This window comes from Melozone crissalis, unplaced genomic scaffold (assembly GCF_028551555.1).
Source record: "Melozone crissalis strain CALT ecotype California unplaced genomic scaffold, PUWL_Pcris_2 ptg000168l_1, whole genome shotgun sequence".
In the NCBI taxonomy this organism is placed as follows: domain Eukaryota; kingdom Metazoa; phylum Chordata; class Aves; order Passeriformes; family Passerellidae; genus Melozone; species Melozone crissalis.
The window spans coordinates 177,664-190,524 of record NW_026535937.1 but is presented as its reverse complement, the minus strand read 5'-3'; the positions used below and the strand labels follow the sequence as shown (position 1 = coordinate 190,524).

At 37.0% G+C, this 12,861-nt stretch overlaps 1 protein-coding gene across 1 annotated transcript in view; it reads left to right on the top strand.

Annotated features, from left to right (window-relative positions):
• LOC128948886 (inositol polyphosphate 4-phosphatase type II-like) overlaps nucleotides 1-12,861 on the top strand; it is a 128,693-nt gene that overhangs the window by 35,154 nt on the left and 80,678 nt on the right. The window contains exons 5-7 of the mRNA XM_054293645.1: nucleotides 4,892-5,003; nucleotides 6,615-6,687; nucleotides 11,514-11,661. Coding sequence (XP_054149620.1) covers nucleotides 4,892-5,003; nucleotides 6,615-6,687; nucleotides 11,514-11,661 — 333 coding nt within the window. The remainder of the gene's footprint in view (nucleotides 1-4,891; nucleotides 5,004-6,614; nucleotides 6,688-11,513; nucleotides 11,662-12,861) is intronic.

The window sequence follows — 12,861 nt, the reverse complement described above, 5'->3', positions numbered from 1 at the left end:
ACTTGGCATAGGGAATATTCATTCAAAGTTTCCTTTAGAAAGGAGCATAAAATTGTCAGTTTTGTTTGGTGTGTGTGGTTTAAAGAATTAGCAGTGTACAGGTTTTTTTAGGCATGTTTAAAGAAGGTGGTCCTAATTATTGAAGGTGTCTCCCACATGAAAATGCTTGTGGTCTCCTGAACTCGTTGTATGCAGCTACACTGAGACTGCAGGGGGTGTGATACAGAACTCTAATCAGTGACAGGGTACAGACCTAGGTTGATGAACTCCAGCTTAGTGATCGTAAGAATCTGTTCTTACAGGAATTCAAGTTGTCTTCAGCTCTTTGGGATAAATTTGGTTTCCCTAACTGACATATTGAAAATTTGATCTGGAAGATTGTCTCCAACAGGTGGCACAGTAATTGACAGAACGGAAAGCTTCGGTTTCAGAGTAAATATTTTGTATCTCAGCCATCCAATTTGTAAGCAAAAAGTTAAGATGGAAAACTCATAAGAAATAGATGAAAAAATTGGTTTTCATTAATATTTTTAGTCTTGGTTGCCCTCTTTGTTCAGCTAACACTAAAATACAAATGTACCAATGAAATTTAATTTGCAGACACATTAAATGGTAGGGTTTAGTCAGTTGGATATTTTTTAAGAAAAACATCCTAACCTTTCAAAAGTGGGTTTGTTTTCTGGTTATGACTATTGGGCAGCAGAATGTCAGTAGAAATGATCCACATTTCTTTGATGGCAATTTAACCAGAGCAGTCTACTTATTTAAGCTTGCTTTCCTCTAATTACCCTGCAATATTAGTACCTCTCAGGAGGATAGAGGATATATCAAGGGACTTGTCAGAGCAACAAATTCTATTTAATTCTTGTTGATATTCTTTGGATAGGAGTTTATCAGGGCATGCCTGTGATTGAGATACTCCTTTGTTAGATTTAAAGTAGAGATTTAAGGACCCAGAAATAGCTCTGTGGTGTGCCCTGTAAAGATTGGTGTAATTATAGAATCTGCTTAATTTTTAACTGAGTTTTCTTTTTCTTTTCCTTTTTTTTAGTTATGTTTTTCCTTTATCTTTCTGAGGTACAATGGAACAATATAAAAGTGTTTTCAAAGGAGCATTCTTGTGTTTTTCTGTTATTTTGTGGAGAGCTGGCTTGTGTCTACAAATTCTTACTGCTGACACACAGTGCTCTACTTCCCTTTTTTTCTACCATTGTGCCCTAATAGTGATTAGGGACACAAGTTACAAAACCTCTGCAAAAGAAGTTTTTATTTTGATTGTCCTTTCTTCTCCATAAAGGTGTCCTAAACTGGTGGCTGAGTGTTTCTGGTAGATCTATGCAGTAATCATCAAAACACAAAAAGATTGATTTGCAGAATTACTTCAGTGTACACAACAGGTGTTGGGAGAGGAATTTAGTTATTAGAGATTTGGGATTGCAGTTTTCAATATGGAATTTATAAGAAGAGAGAGGTTTTCTATAGACTTGCATGTTTCATTTTGCAGTGATAACGCAATGTCACTTGCTTCCAGCTTTCTCATACAGTTGTGATGATGAAAGGCAAAAAATGGGCTGTTGAATGCAACAGAAGTATTTTTCAGTAGGAGAATGTTTCTTAATATTGAGTGTATGATACAGTGTGTCTGATGAAAAAAATAAAATCACACTTTTTTTTTTCCTTTCTAAATAAGAGCTAGGTATACTGGTTGCTAATTTAGCAATAAAAGCTGATTTTTTTTTTTTTTTTTTTTTTTAGAAGATTGGAGGCAAATGCCTGCTGTTCTCAGTCCATCTTGTTCACTTACTTTTCCATCACTAGCTTGTTACCTTTTTTCTCCCTGGATGCCTTGGTCAGCATTTTATGGCCAGAAGGAGTAAGGTGGGCACAGATTCCTGCTGCTCATGGTGTTACTGGCTATCTCCTTCCCTCACATTTGGGGGAACTAATACTGACCTGGGGATCCTTAAGGACCTGGGATAGTAGAGAAATCTGTTTCAAATGCAGGTGCTCTGCTGACAGGTATCAGATGAGTGCTGATCCTTGTCCCAGGGTGCCAAAAAATATCAGCAATTTTCCATCTCCATAAGCCAGGTGGGTTTTGTCCCGTGTATGGGCTTCTTATGTTGATGCTGAGTTTATTCTCTTGGCCAGATTCCCCATCCCAACTCGCCCTAAGCAGGTTGTCAAGGTGCAGTCCTTTGTTTTGTGGGGATGTGTCTCCTCACTCATGACTGAAAGCAATTTGGTGCAGGGACCGTCTTCACTGCACCGTGTGAGTGCAGAGTGCCCTTCTCAGCTTTATTAAACTACAGCAAATAAGCTGATCTCATTCTAATGCATTGTGAAGTATCCTAAAACCAATTGATTCCTTATCTGGTGCTGTGTTGAACAGTGTGTCTGTGTGAGACTTTTTACATCTCTACAAGCAAAGGACATGAGGTGTATACATAATGTGTGTGTGTGCTCAATACTGTTAGTGCAAAGTAAAATTATGCAGGGTTTTATCCTACTAAGGTATGATCACTAAGCTTTTTTTTTTTTTCCCACTCCGTCACTTCTGTTTCTCTTTTTAAATTTTCTTTCAAATGAAATTTTAATCTCATGGTATTGCTGGAAAGTTTGAAATGCGTGTTTTCAAGTAGCTGAAGACTCTCAAGCACTGCTGGTGTTTTAAAATCAGTCTGACAGTTTTACCCTGGGCATTTACAGAGCTCTTTGTTGATTTGTATGCCTGTAGCATTCAAAAGAAACTTTGGGTTTGGATTTGTTGATTTTGTTGTTGTTGCCTTTTTCGTTAAAATGTGTCTTCGTATTTCTGTGTGGGAAGATAAGAACTGGAGAAAGGAGTGCAACTACAGTGCAACAAGTCCCACTGTTTAGTTTTATTGTGTTGCATTACCTTCTCTTACAGGTAACACCTGTAACAGATTGTAGTATTAAATATGTATTAGACCAGAACAGGAGTGATTTTGAGAAGAAAATAATAATAAAAAAATATATAAAAGTGGAATTATATCAATCACTGTTTTTAAACCCATACAAAATACATATTGCTCCTTGTGCAGGCAAACAGTGCAATGCTCGTTATCATACTGAGGCCAAGCTTTTAATAATAGCACCAAGGGAAATATTTAGGATTCTAAAGAACAGGAGACAAGGATGAGAAAGTGTAGTTAGCATTTCCATTTTACTGGAGCAACAGGCCCTGTTGGTTTGGATCAGTTCATTTGCTTGGCACTTTGATCGGAACACCTTAAGCTCCTGAAAAATTGTCAGTCTCATAACCACACACTTTGGCTTCTAAAGATATGTGATTTGCTGACATCTGCTGTATTCCCTTTCTGCTGGGGATGCTGCAGTGCATTTGTTGACAGAGCCTAGTTTGGGTGCTGGTTTGACACAAGAAGGAGCAGTCAAGCCACACGGCTGTAGCAACTCCAGAGAAAGTTCTTCATTCAGAAGGCCCTTTCAATATTATTATGTATTTCTGCTCATAATTTGGACACTGAACCCTTACTGCTTTTCTTCTGGATACTTCTTAAATTAATACAGGCTTCTTCAATTGCAAAAATATCTGGAACTGGTTCATTTTTAATAGTCTCTTTATTGTCAGTAATTAATTTGGCTTAGAGCAGATGAAGTTTTACACATGTAAAATATGAAGAATTATGTTTATTTTGCAAGGTTTTATAGAAGACCAGATTTGTGTAGTTGCAAGATGAGTGTATTCTACTGAGTGCATAGTAAAGCCTAATGGTTTTCAAGGAAGATAATTATTTAATTTGAAAGCTTGGGGGTAACTATTTTTTGAGACTTTACTGTACGAGCTGAACTTGTTTAATGGGTCCCTTCCAACTCAGCATATTCAATAATTCTGTGGTTTAATGATTTTATGACATTGAAGTTTTCTATGTATTCTTTTTTCTTGATTCATCACTCTTCATTTCCACTGCTCAGAAAAGACACAGTATTGCCCCACACGTATTTGTTTTGATTCTCCTTCCTCGCTGTGTTTTTGTAATTGTGCTGAACTTATTCTCGTCATTTCCTTTTTGCCTATTTTTGCTTGGTGCCTTTTGTTACCCTTTCCTCATTATTATGAAACTATCAGTTACTCTTCTTTCCTTCCTTTAAAAAAAAAAAATCTAGCTGTTCAGAAGAAGTCAGGGAGATAAACTTGGTGCTGTGCTGCCAGTGAAAGCTGAAAAAGCATTTGGTATCTTTCAGGAGTTTAAATCCTTGTTTCTTCCTAAAGGAAGTCAGCAATGCTCTTCCCTCGGTGATGTACATCTAAATTATTTGTTTTTGATTAATTGAAAGTAAACTATTTATGGGGATGATAATGAAGGAATTCACCTGTAACTATACTACCATTCCCATATAGTTCAAGAAATGGGATGGATTCTGAATAATTTCTCTGTGGAGGGATTACAAAGGGAAACGTGATATTCAGATTAGCTTCACTGTTTTGGTTTTGCAGGGATTCTGTTAATACACTCTGTCCTTTCTTTGCAGATTGTTAGGAAACAAAGCCATGTACTCTGCATTGGGATTGCAGATCCTAAGTGGAATATTGGTGCAGTGTTACAGCCCTTTATCCAATGGTCCACAAAGAGGATAAGGTCTAGAATGAGAACCTGGCAGTGTTCATGGATTCATGCACCATTCATAGCACTTACCTGTCCTCAGTGTTGTGATGAGAGCTTTCATTGTCCTGAAGAAGTTGCCTCATTGTTGTTAACATTTGGTTTGTGATGGTAAATAGCCAGCTCAGTAGCGGTGGCTGCACTTTACAGAATGGAGAGGGCACTAAATATTTACTGATGTTATTCTAATTGAAAGGATTTGATGCTGCAAGTGACCCGGTGTCATGGGTTGGTTTTTTTCCCAGGACATCTGATGGTGGAAAGACAGTTGGTACCATTGAAGTCAATCTTATGAAGATGGGAGAGCTGGATGAGGGGGAAACAGACCACATCACAGCAGATGCTCAGGATCAAAAGGTAGAAACTCAGTTTATTGCACAAAGTTAATTAGAATGATCTGTTGTACCAGATGTCTAAAATACTAATTACCAAATTGGGTTAAGAACTTAAAACAAAATTTGTGGCGCAAGTGCTGTGTAAACTTATCTCCCTCATCCAAAAAAACCAAATTCATGAAGATGTACAGAGTAATATCCTAACCTGAGTTTCCTAGGCCCTCTCCTTCTTGAAGAAAAAAATAGCTTATTTTTATCTCAACTGAATATATTTGATCACTTCTGATAAAAACTGTCCAGAGAGATGCCATAAATACAGCTTCTTTTTTCCTTGGACAGCTGGTCTGGTTTCTGCCCTTGAAGTCCTGTTTATGTTGATTTTTATGTGCAATCTGTGCCCACAATACTGAAAAGCTGGAAGAATGACAGACAGGCAAAGCAAAGAAGAGGTAAATTCCCTTGCAAAGGGGCAGGTTCATCTGCATTAAATGGGAGCACACAATTTTTGCAGCCAGAATACAACAGTTCACTGCTTAACACTGTGGTGTATCCTGTTCTTCCTGAATAAAAGGAAATATTGCTACAGGGAATGCAGGATTTTTTTGTTTGGAAGTTACATATAAAACTATTTTTTGAGCAGAGGACAATATTTTCAGTATCTTTTCTGCATAGCAAAATCAGTCTGAGGGTAAATTTCACACTTTTTTTTCACTGCTTATCTCAGAGAACTTCAATGCCTTAGATGAGTGTGACCAGTTCCAAAAAAGCAACAAATGCTGTGAAATCTTCCTGACTTTGACCCGTAAAACTTGCACAATATAGGCAACATGAGCTGTTTTTTTCAGCCTTCTCTTTTATTTGGCTTTTCTTCCACTGCAGAATGTGGAATGAGACTCCTTGCAGTTATTGGAGATGTAGTTACTGAGCTCTGTTGGGCCTGGGGGACACAGAAGGCTTTAATAGCAGCTTTCTAGGGGTTTCTAATACTTGTAAAGAGAGACCAGACTCATGACCAATGTATGGTCTTTAAAGGAGTCCTTGGTTTGTACAAATCAGTGGCAACACAGTCTTGGATTATATGTTGATAGTGAGGATGCAATTGTGAGAATGGTGAGTCATTGAATTAATAAAAAATAAATAAGTTTTGAACTGGTGAATCACAAAATCTGAGCACATTTTAAGGACTTTTTTGTGCTTCCTGCTTTTCCCTTGTTTAAAAATTAATGAAGGGTTTTCTTGCACTGTGCATGTGAAAACTGCTTTGTCTAAAGAAACCTCTTCGAAAGTATGGAACTTGTCAAAAATGGTTTTAAACTAAAGTGCCTTATTTTTATAGTAAAACGTATTAAGCTAAACTATTACTATCTCTCAACATTTCTGCCATAATACTGGTAGGAAACATTTCTGTTTTGTTATGGAACAGCTGATCATATTTTTTTCATTTTCTTGGCTATAATTCTGATTGTGTTTCAGTATCTTGGAACAGAAATATAAAGAAAAATGTAAATTCTAAGTAAGACTTTGGAAGTTTGTATTATTATCACTCATGGTTTTCAGCCTACCTTTTATAAACTGCCATGGATTTATCTCAGACCCCCTGAATGTGTCACATCTGTATTGTATTTTTTTGCAGTGTGCATTGGTTCGTGAGTGTACAGCCACTGAGGGCATAAGTGGGAAGGACAACCTGCCTTCCTTAAATGCAGGTAAGAATTCCAATATCTGTAAGAGACAGCTCTTGCAACTCCACCTCTGGTCCTGTAGAAATCACACAGATTCGTGGCAGAGCTCATCAATGTCTCTTCAAATGCTGCACAGATGTTCAAGTTCAATATTTTAGTGTTTTATACATGTTTGGCATTATCATTTCACGGAGAAGTTTGAATAAGTGTGTGTCAATTGCGCTTTCTGAAGCAGTGCTGAAATCTCCATCTCCTGCATCTTTACTGTTCAGTGATTTTCAGTGACTAAAAATCACTGTCAGTGACTTCCATGGGCATGGAATTACCATCATTAGTTTCTGTTGTGTCATTGCACGGCATTCTGTAAAATAATTCTGCATTATTTGTAAGTGAATACCCAGGACAATCAATCTCTCTCATTCATAACTGGTGAAGTGGCAGTTTCAGATTGATCTGGAAACTGTCTGTCCTAGAATGAAGGGAGCTGTTGGCAAGGCATTCTCAATTCTAGGCCAGCTTGGGCTTGAGTGCATGGTGTTAAACTAGATCTGTTTTTCTTTCATTATCTGAGGAGTATTACATGCTGATGTGCTGTGCCATAAAACCTTTATTAGCCCGAGTTTATGAATCTCCATTACTCGGCAATAACAATGTCACAAATAAGTTATATGGGTCATCTAAAACCACAGCACTGTCAAGAATTCTGTGTTTGCTACATACCGTTGAGGAGGAATGTTACCAAACTTTTACAACTTTTTAAAATCTTTCTTGAAACTTTTTAATCTGATTTCTCTGATAGGGCAGACTTTCTGAATCTGCTTTGCAGTCTGAAGGAAGCCCTAAAAACTGCCAAAAATTAAGTTCTTCCATATGTGTGTGAATATTGCATTTTTTTTCTGTGAGTTGTTGAGATTAGATCAGAATCAGAAAAAATATGTTCTAGAGAAATACCATTTATTTTCATCAATTCAAAGTGAGAAAGATGTTAATTGAGAATTTCTGAATGTGCCGGAGCTACATCCGGCTCCAGAAATTCCTGAACTGGAAATAGCTGGAGGCATGGAGGGTATCCTGTGTCTCCAGGTGTGTATTTATGGCTTTTCTTGGGCACAAGATACAGAGGCCAGGTGAAGGATTTCATCTAGCCCAGTGCAGTTCTTTGGTTGTGATTCTGTATGTCATCCAGATTAGTGAGACTTGAAGAAATGACATTTCTGCCAGAGAACGATGCTGATTCACAACAGATTGTTTTCTGTTTGTTGCCTCCCTTGTATAGGTCTGATTGGGGTTTTTTGTTGACTTCTTTTGTATAGGAAAATGCTGTAGGTTGTGAATATGTTTTGTTGGAACTTCCAAGGTAGATGTCAGTTTTAGGAATATTGAAGTCTCGATCAATTTGTCAAGAATATTTCCATGTGATTCTACAGTGTATCTAGGCAGCGTTTTCACATTTGTTATTGTCATATACAAACACAATATAAAACCAAAGCCCACCCAACACTACTCGGGTTTATAAAGTTATAAAGTCAAACACACCTTGAAGAGCTTTTTTTTTTTTTTTTTTTTTTGTCATTTTTTGGGTTGTCAGGCTTTTTTTAAAGAATTGAGGGGAAAGAGGTGCATATGCAAGAAATGACAGCATGCAGGCTATTGGGAAGAGTTTGCACTCACAGGAAGTTTTTCTCAGATAAATAATTAGTCTTCAGTCTGTTTCCTGTATTTGTGACTTTCTCTTCTCGTGCAGCATCACCTCCACTTTCCTGCTGACATGCTGTGCTCATACAGAACTGCCCCCAGAACAGTATGTTTTCCATATACATTCATATTTAGTTCACGTGTATGCTGCTGTAAAGCTTTCTGGTATTTTCTTGTTGTTTATCAGGCCTTCAAAATGATGAAACTGAAAAAAAAAGCTGCCTCTGTGAATCCTTAAGCTTGTAGGCATAGAAGCATGCTGGCATTCTTGTGAAATTTAAATCCTAGGATAGGGAACTCTCAGCCCTCCAGTGAGTTATGAGATGCTTGTTGAGCGAGTGGGAATAAGCAGTGTGTTTCAGAGCCTTATCACTATTGCTTCTATACCTCCAGAGACTGAATTTACGTCTCAAAATTCAGTTACTTATTTATAATGCTGGAGAGTTTGCCAGTTGTTTACATGTAAACAAATTGCATTCTAAATTAAAAAAGAAAGATAAGAAAAGTAATTGAAATTAAGCAAAATTAGGAAAGCTTTAATTATTATTCCTGAGGTAATACACATCATATTCCTATGCTACAAAGAAAGATATAAATAGGAACACTGTTAGCAAATTAATATATGGCAAAGATATGCTTTGATCTGTGTTCAATAGGGAATGAAAATAAAACCAGAGTATTCAATCTTTTATTATTTTTATTGTACTTTCAGGGGAAGCAATGTGAAGGATATTGCATGGAATAAAAAGCACAGAGGTTCTTCATATTAAAAATGACAATGTCCAAAAATATTCATGGGTAAATATATGGCATTGGCTTTCAGGCTTGATGCTGTGGAGAAAAGCTTTTAAAACAGAGTTTTCTCTTTTTTAACCACTGCAGTTCATGTGGATTTTGGGTTTTCTTCAATGCCTCTCATGATCACTGTCTGAGTACAGCAAGGATTATCTTTATGAAACTTCCACTCATTTTAATCACTACTTTTTATGAAAACCAATTCTAGTCTCACCCTTCTTATTGTACATGCCCTCTAGAATTTGGTTCTAGACAACTTGTTACAGGTAGAAATTAATTATTGTTGCAGTTGGAGGGGAAGATACTTCTGAGATTTTTATGGAGTTGCATGCCTTCAGTAGTTCTGTTTATAAGGAAAAAACATCAAGTACTTATGCAGCTTTTATTGGCCTTAAATCTTAAGCTTTAGCAATACTGCATATTGGGATTATTTGGGAAAAATGCCCAGGCTTTTTTTGACTTTGTAAATGAAATTTTCTTCTTAAACCCATGGATTTGACCATTTAAAAAACTTACAACACACTTGAGATTATCCCCATCTGAAAATTCAGACCTGAATCAAAGACCTGAAGATGAAGCCAGTACCTGGAGAGGAGTTTAATAATTCTAGCCACAATAAAAGTCACAACTTTGAATCCATATTTTTAGTGTTCTTTGTCCCTTGGTGCAGTTGTGATGGGTTTTCTGGGCTTTGTTTTACTTTGTGATGGTGGCAACATTGGGGAGATGGGAGGAAAGAGATTTTTCAGATACATATTTGCATTAGGTTCTCACAGATTAATGTGCATTTTTCAGTGTAGTCGATTCTGAGTGTGAATTTAAGGGCTGCTCTTGGAAAAAATCCCTTGATAAACTCCTTAGGAAGTAGATATAAAAAGGTAAAATAAAGAATCTTTTGTGTCAGGGGCATCATCATTTAAAATGTCCAGGTAATATGCTGATCGGGGGGCACAACAGAAAAAACAGTACCAACTCAAAATTATCATCTGGTTTGGCAGTTTTCTGTTTAAGGCCAGACTTGAATTAGCCCTTGAATTAGCCCTTAGTTTCCTGAGGTTTGAACATTGAGATATTTTGGGTATTGATAGTAAAGAAAAATTGCTCTTTTTAATATGTCAGAGAAATTAAGCATCTCTTTCGCTTATTTCACAATACTGAGTGAAAATTTAGTTTTTGAAAGTAAAATCACTAAGAACTAAAGGCAAAATTACTCTAAAAAGGCTCATAAAATGACAATAAAATGGCAAGAAGTGCTTATAATGTACTGTAATTAAGAAATAGTTGGCTTCTGATTGTAAAGGCGTAAATTATAACATCTGTATTGTCTCACCCTTCCCAAGAGATTGAAAATAGAATAAAAGTTTTTTAAGACTCGGTTGCTCCATCTCTGGATCAGAAAAGGGCATAATCCAACAACAGTTTTTCATCCAAGATTGCTGATGAAAGACATCTCAGTGGAGTGATGGGAATATAGAGCAGTGCGACCACTTAAACATTGCTCCTTTCTTCGGGTTGCAAGCAGTGGGTTTATTATCAGTGTATTTAAATCTCTGGTCTTCTTTTAGGCCTTTCCTAAAGGATATTTGTTAAAAATCCTGATTGCTTAGATAGACAAGGCAGTTTGGGTACCTTTTATTTTTAATTCTCTATAAATCAGACTACATAAACATTAATGGTGTCTGTGAAATGTCTGTTAGTAGCTGTCACTGTTAGTAGCTGTCACTCATTCCAAGTCAAGTGATGTTCTTATGTCACATTGCAATAGTGATCTGAAAACTGTGTGTGTAACATATCGACAGGGCTGTTATATTTATTTCTATGTAGTGGCAGTGTCTTGACCCCATCAAAGTTCCAGGTAACTCTAATATGTTCAAGTTTCCTTTAATGCAGAAGCACACCTCCAATTTGCATTAATGATTTGTGTGTGCATGTCCAGGGGAAGATGCAGCTGAACCCTGAGTCCTGTGCAATTTATTGGAATTGTGAGTGGTGCTGGCAAGCTGTGGTGGTGGCTGTACTGAGTTCATTGTTCATTTGTGCTCTCTGGTTTTCCTAACTCCAGCTGAAATGCAAGAAAAGAGAGTCTGATTGACATTCTCACTACTTTGAAGACCTAAATTCAAAAGTTAGCTACTCTGCTGGTAAAATGTGATTTATTGATGTACTAGTAATACTTTGCCCTCCACATGCTGGTATAAAAATGAAATAGATATTAAATGTTTTTAGTGGAATTTTAATGATACTAAAATTAATTTTGTAAGCTAGGGGGAAATAATATAATAATTATGCAGGTTATTGTCATAAATGTTTGGACTCATATAAGCACATGAAAGCAATGATATTATTTTTGCTCTTTGCAGTGTTGAGAAACCCTGTTTGTAAGTTGTATAGATTCCCTACTTCTGACAACAAGTGGATGCGGATCCGGGAGCAGATGGCTGAGACCACCCTCTCCTTCCACGTTCCTAAAGAACTAATAAATCTGCACATAAAGGAGGACATGAGAAGGTAAGGAAGAGGCAGCAATATAAATTATATTTTTCTGACTTTGAATCATGCAGACGAGGAGCTAAAATATATTTATTTGTAGTATGAAATGGGCACTTTTATAGCTGCTAAGAATTTACAGCTGTAACTGAACAGAATTGATTGCTCAATAGGACTCCAGTGACCTCATAAGTTCTGAGCAATGAACTGTGCTAAAGTGCAGTCATGGCTTTAAACCTGTTAGCACCACCGTTTGATTAACAATTTAAATATTCTGGAACATTAGCATTTTATAAAGGATCAGAAAATGACAGGGGGCTGAGCAACATTGTGCTGTGTTTGGCTATGTGTCTGGGTAGAGTTAATAACATAGACAAACATTATGCCATGAAAAATGACAAGTTTATAGTGAATAAAGGAGCAATGAGGATAAAATGGACATTCCTTTAGCTAATCTAAATTAGTTGGCATAAGAAAAGGATTCCAAAGTAATGTTTGTTTGAAACCCTAACGTTTGGCCTCATAACCCAGAGAGATATCTGAGAATCATAACAATGTGTATGGCCTGGAGAAAAAGGAGAATAGAGAACACAGGTGTCCCAAAAGCCTTTGAATGTCCAATTTGCCATTGCAGTGATTAAAATGGAGCCTGTCCTTGAACCCTTGTAAGCTGTGCTGATAAAATTTGGGGAAACATCTTTTTAAGTAACCCAGGGCTACCCTGAAGACAGTGCCTCCTTCTTCTTCCAGCGATAATGGATGATGTAGAAGATATTGCCTCCTTCCTCATGCAAGTTACTTAACACATAGATGGGCAGCTGGTCTCATGTGTAAGAGTGATGCTGGGACCCAGTGCTGCATTCCAAAGCCATCCTGTGCGCTTTGAGGCAATTCCTTCCTGTTGTGTCACATCCCAAAACAACCTGTTGTGGCTGTTTGTTCTGCAGTACCAAGCTTCTTTTCCTTTTTTTATTTACCCCATCTGTTGCTTCCCTGTGATGTTTATATGCCAATAGAACAGCATGTGGGAGGCTGGAATCTTGATTTTAATAAAGTCACTGGACTGATACATCCTTATGCATGGTGATGATGGGTTATAAAATTCCTATGAATTGTTATAATAGTTTATTTTATTCATTTAGTACTGTGTTTAGGCATTTATGGCCTCATCTTGTTTGAGAATACTTATGGGCAAGGTTTTTGCAGTAAGCAATAAAAATA